The 5,834-nt window shown below is 51.6% G+C and overlaps 1 protein-coding gene across 1 annotated transcript in view; it reads right to left on the reverse strand.

Moving 5' to 3' along the window:
* Kcnip1 (potassium voltage-gated channel interacting protein 1) overlaps positions 1-4,655 on the reverse strand; it is a 375,589-nt gene extending 370,934 nt beyond the window's left edge. The window contains exon 1 of the mRNA XM_021211446.2: positions 4,411-4,655. Within this exon, the coding sequence (XP_021067105.1) occupies positions 4,411-4,498 (88 nt within the window). The 5' untranslated portion in view covers positions 4,499-4,655. The remainder of the gene's footprint in view (positions 1-4,410) is intronic.
* Between the last annotated feature and the right edge of the window lie 1,179 nt (positions 4,656-5,834).

Here is a 5,834-nt window from a genome sequence, read left to right on the forward strand (position 1 = left end):
CTAGTGGAAGGCTCTGGAGGTACTGTCTGATGGGCTAGTGGAAGGCTCTGGAGGTACTGTCTGATGGGCTAGTGGAAGGCTCTGGAGGTACTGTCTGATGGGCTAGTGGAAGGCTCTGGAGGTACTGTGTGGTGGGCTAGTGGAAGGCTCTGGAGGTACCGTGTGATGGGCTAGTGGAAGGCTCTGGAGATAAAGACATTTGCCAAGAATCCTAATGACGAGGTGGATCCTGGAACCCATGTGGTGAAAAGAAGAAACTGAATCCTGCAAGTTGCCCTCTGGCCTTTACACGTGTGGTATGCACATATCAAAAACAACAACAGCAACAGGAACACACACACACACAGAGACACACACACCACTAAGTGAAATAATTTTTTTTAAAAAAAGAAGTAATATTTCTGTCCTCGGAAGGCCCTTTGGAAAGCAAGTTTGTGGAGATGAAATACTGTCCATTGCTATCACAGACTATTCTCAGGGTTGCAGTCAGTCCCCTGGACACCAGGGACTAGAGAGGGTGTCTCTGAGTTCCCACAGTCCCAAGGTACGGGATGTTAATAACAGCCACATTCACCCATGTTAACTGGTACAGTAGCAAAGGGTAACGATTCCACTTTAGTAATTAAGAAACTTTGGGCAGAAATGAGGGATCTAGCCTAAGGATTTTCTGACAGTGTGGAGGGCACTGGGATGCCTCAGTCTGGTGCCTCCCATTGCATTTGTGGTTTGTGGCAGCATTATTATTCTTGTTATTATTATTATTTTATAATTACTTTTTTTTGAGCCAGGGTCTCCCTGTGTTGCCCAGGTTGACTTCCAGTTCCCACGGACAGGCCATTCCCATGCCACAGCCCCTGCACAGGCTCAGCCGCCCCCCCCCCCAGGCTCAGCCCCTGCACAGGCTCAGCGCCCCCCCAGGCATGCTCTTTGGGCATGTACCACCATACCCAGCTTGGGAGCTTGCTGGGGGTTTGTTTGTTTTGTTTTTGTTGCTGTTTTTGTTTTTTAAAGCAAAAGCAAATCACGGAAGAGAGATCTAAAGCTACGCTCTGAAGGAGGCAGAGTGCCAAACGTCTGCTTGCCTGGCTCCTCTCTGAGAACGTTCGGGACTGCACGAAAGTCCAGGCAGGGTCCTGAAGGCTTTGTGTAGCCAGGCTCTGTAGTCACTCTGGCTACAGTGGGAATGGCGAGCATGTTGTTTGCTCTCACAGAGCATAAAGCTAGTGGGGAAGGCAGCCCTTGCAGTCCCACAATGAGAGACACAGGTCAAAACTGCAATTGGAGCTATGAAGGCAGAACTTAGAACCAGTGAGAAACGTGTGCAGGGAGACCCGAGCAATTGTTTCTGTAAAGGTAGGAAATCTAGGCCAGTTGGTACCTCAGACCAGGCAAAGTGGGTGTTGGCATCAAGGGAAGATGACCAAGAGCCAGGAGCTGGGCTTGAGTGTCCTTCATTCCCCAGGTATTCCCAATGATGCTGAGAAGGGAGAGGTCACTGGACCAGAAAGAGGAGCATGAGAGATGCTTTCATTACCTCATTCAGAAAAGGACAGAGATGCATTCTTCTGTGGAGGGTTGGATTGTTGCACATCTAAGACTCAATGCACTGAGTAGCAGAGAGCGGAAACCAGAATAAGAACCGTTATGCAAACGTAATGTGTCCACGCAGTGTGGGGCTCAAATCCACCCTGGGGTGGCGCCGCACATGGAAAGCTGTTATCCAGGAAGGTCTCTCTCAGCTGTCCAGATCCAACTCCAGCTCCTCTTGTCATCCCTGATTTAACAAATATTTAACCAACACCTGGGGTCGTCGGGACCGCTCTCGCTGCACAGATCTGGATCAGAGCCCGGCCTGTGTAAACACTCAGTCCTTTCTGCAGAGCTGAGGCCAAGGGTATAGGTAAAGTTCCAACATACCCCCCACTTTCCCCGCCTGCTACGTGTACCTCCCTGCGCCTAGCTACTGGAAACTTTCCACTGAAGCTGCCCAGAGGAAGGCCGGGCAGCCACTTGGTGCCCCATGTAAGTCCCCACCCAGTCTCTTCTATGTCAGGTAGATCTTAGGTTCTGGGATTCTAACCAGGTGTGCGTACATGTGTGCCTGTGCGTGCCCTGCCTCTCCACAGCTGGCTTTCTTAGCGATCACCTTTTCACCTAGAGAGATCGCATCTCTCTGCCAACATCAGCCTCCCTCTCCTGCCCAGCCCTGCCTTTCCACCTCAGCTTAGAAGCTACTTTTTGGAGAAGCGCCCCAGTCAGCCGGGCATCTGCCTTCTGCGCTTATTGCCCCCCACTCCTGTTTGTGTACGTATCAGCACACAGTGTGACGGCTAGGTGGGATCCATGTGGGATCTTTGTCCCACCAGACTCTGTTTTTCTTGCAGGGAAATTCACATCTGTAAAATAATATGTGTGTTATTTGAGGGTCCATAGGAGGTAGGTGCTCGGTTCATAAATGTTGATAAAATATCTCCATCCTCACGTACTCAAATGCTAAGCTTTCCTCTCTACCAAAGTCTGTGTATCTCTTACACCACACCACACACACACACACACACACACACACACACACACACACACGCACACACACACACGCTCTTTTGATACAATCTTCCCTTTGCTGATTCACTTTCTCGTGCTCACCTCTCTGTTGCACGGCGTTGCTCTCTGGGGTATAGACCCACTTACAGTTATCTAAAGAGTTTCTGACCTTGGTACTAGAGAGGAGTGATTCTGAGACCCCCACCAGACATGCATACCCATCTCAGCCCCTGGACCCCTTCTCGATGTCTTGATACAGCCATGCATTCCATGAAGGCAGTCCACGTGTGGATTTCCTGGACCCTTGCAACAGTACCCGGAGACAGTCAGAAAGAGATAATGAATTCATTTTACAGATTTAAACAACCAACCAGCCAAACAAACAAACGAAAAACGAGCCACAGAGAGGCCATGTCTTTGCCAGGTGGCAACACCAGAGTGGAACCCTTCCTCTCTCCTGGCTGGAGTTCTTTCTGGGACACGTCCGGGAGTGGAGGCGGCGTAGGATGTTACTTTACCTGTCAGTCCCTCAGTCCCAGAGGTTCTAGAACACCCTCACATGTATGAGGACAAATAGGGAACTTCTCTAAGTCACAGCCTTTTCCTCCTGGAATTGAAGCCACTGAACATTGCTGCAGCTGTGCCCTGTGCATGTTCTGTTCCCAGGCCTCCTAACCCCCAACACTAGATGCTCAGTCCCCCAGGGGATCCTGGAAGGACAATGTCCTAGTTAAGGAAGGACCACTGAAAGGTAAGATGCAGGAGAGATGGGAAGAGGCCCTCACGATTCTTCCCACACCAGCCACGCAATGGACACTGGCCAACCCTATGCAGCTGGGTATCTGGGTGATGTCATGAGAGAAGGCCACCCAGAGCTTTTGCCTCCTCAAATTGCCTGCGTTTGTGGGCTTCAGTCCCCGAATGTTGAGTCTGCAGCTTCTAGTGTCTCTTCCCCCCCCAAAAAAACCCCTCATTCTCCCTTCGAGAGGGCATGAATATTTAAAGAGATTTTTCCAGCCACCAGAACCACAACACATTGCTGCTCCTCCTTTAAATTTATGTCCAGAAAGTTTGCCCGAGTTCCTCTCCATGCCCCACCCTCCATAGCATGGAATGTCAACTGGGGTCCCTGAGAAGTTTGCCTCCTTTTTGCCAGGAGGGTTATCAGGGCTGGTGGCTGTTTGGGGGCTGAGGATGTGTGTGTAGTTCTCCTGATTCTCCTCCATGGCCGCACAGAGAGTTAAATCTGAAAACCTCCTGACACTTCAGTACTTGGAGAAGCAAGATAATCAGGCATGGGGAGGGACAGTCTTGTGAGACGGCAGATCAGTGGACAGGACCCCCGGATCCCATGGGGACAGCCTCAGTAGTGACTGCTGAGCTGATCAGGATTCTGAGTTTGCTCTGCATGGTGACTACTCCAGCCCCAGGGCCACCTCCTGCTGGCCTCCTTCAGCATCTCTGCTGGGCAGAATTCCTCGCAGCCCACTGCATCAAATCTCTCTCTTATCAACAAGACACCAGACTCCCAGGATAAGTTTTTAAAACTCCAGTCACGCCAAGCTGCTTCCGAGACTCCGGGAGGGTTCCGTTCCTCTGTCCATCTATAACCAATCAGCTACACATCACCAACTCCATTTCTAAAGTTCCAGGCAATTACAGCCTCCTGAGCTCCCTGGCTGGGCGCCCACCCGCCCAGGGCCAGAGCCCAGGTTGTCAATGGACTCTAGTCTCAGGCGCTTATTTCTCATCCTTCTTAGAGAGTCAAGACTCCTGCGCACCAGGAGTGATACACTCAGCACACTGAGGCAAAGTGACCAGTCAGGTCACATCAAAGCAGGGCGCAGTAGTGGAAGCCAGTCTCCCTACCTTTGCTGAGGGTCCCGGTGATGAGTTTAAAGATGGTCTGGGCAAATTTCACGAACCCGAGTCTGCATCTTTTGGAGCAGCTGCTCATAGCGGCAGAGGGGAGGCAGGTTCTGCAGTCAGCACCCAGAAGGGATGGTACACACCTCGTGTGCCTCTGGACCTTGGAGCCTGCCTAGGTGAACCCTGAGAGATGGATGCACCCCAGAAACCAGTCTCCTCCAGCACAGCTGCCTCCGCAGTGAGTCCAGCGCTGCATCCAGAGCCTGCAGGGCAAGCCCTCCCTCCTTCTCCACCCCCTCCTTCTGGCCACTCAAGTCCTCGCCACAGGATCACCTCGGGACCTGCCAGGACTGGGCCAGCGCTGCCAGGGTATCTCAGGCTCAGAGAAGACTCCACATGCGAGTGAAATTGAGCAGAGCAGGGAGGGAGGAGCTGGAGCCCTCCCAGGCTTTGCTGACAGTCTTGCCTACATGGCAGCGGTAATGTAGCAATTAATACTCTAGTCAGAAGGGAGGGACTACTACACAGAAAACACGGCCCCACAGCTCCAGCGCTCTGCAGGCTCACTTGCCAGCTCATGCTCTCTTCCATTCTGTCTTTCCCCTTTAATCTAACAGATCAATTCTTGGAGCCTTGATCTGGATCTAGAAGGAAGCCCCACAGAGCAGGAAGCCGCAGCTGCCCCAGGTACTCAGTGGAAAGTTTGTAAGCAACCTGGGACCAGAGAGGCCAGGCTGAGCGGAGAGCTGCCCTGGGGAAGCTGATCAGGACATCCTGGATGGAGAGAAGGTTGTCTCCAGGTTTAACAGCCTAGCATCCTCGGCAGGTACTATCTGCTTCCCTGACTCAGATCGGCCAGTGGTGCTATCTCCTGGCTTCAGGGATCCCGTCTCTAAAGGAACTGCTGAATCCGAGCCTCTCTCTGTCCCTGCAAAGTGTGCATGAGTACACAGTGCCTCACGGGGATGGGAGAGCAGCACAGTCAGCCTCAGAAAGATGTAGAGGGGTGACAGAGGTTTAAGTAAGTTGACCACAGTGAAGTATCACAGAGACTGCAAGCCTTTTGTAAAGTTCAACCGTTGTGTAATAAACACTTACTTGCCTTGTATTTTGTGTAAGAAAGACTGTGTGGGACAGAAGGGACCTCACGAGACACATCAATGCTCCACAGTGGCTCTCCTTCACTTTCTTGGTGACTCAGAAGGTCACCGTGGGGACCTAAACCATTCGCATCATCTCTGGATGCTCTGTGTCTACATGTGGGCAGAAGTTATAAAGCACACCTCCTTTGAACCCACTCCTCTCTCTGTGACCCTCCCCTGTAGCGTGAGGTAGAGTAATATGTTGGCTCAGAGCTCATGAATGGACAGAATGTGAGACAAATCATTACCCAGAGCTCATGCTTTGTGCCATCTGGTCTTGTC

The sequence above is a fragment of the Mus pahari genome, chromosome 14 (genome assembly GCF_900095145.1).
Source record: "Mus pahari chromosome 14, PAHARI_EIJ_v1.1, whole genome shotgun sequence".
NCBI classification, from domain to species: Eukaryota; Metazoa; Chordata; class Mammalia; order Rodentia; family Muridae; genus Mus; species Mus pahari.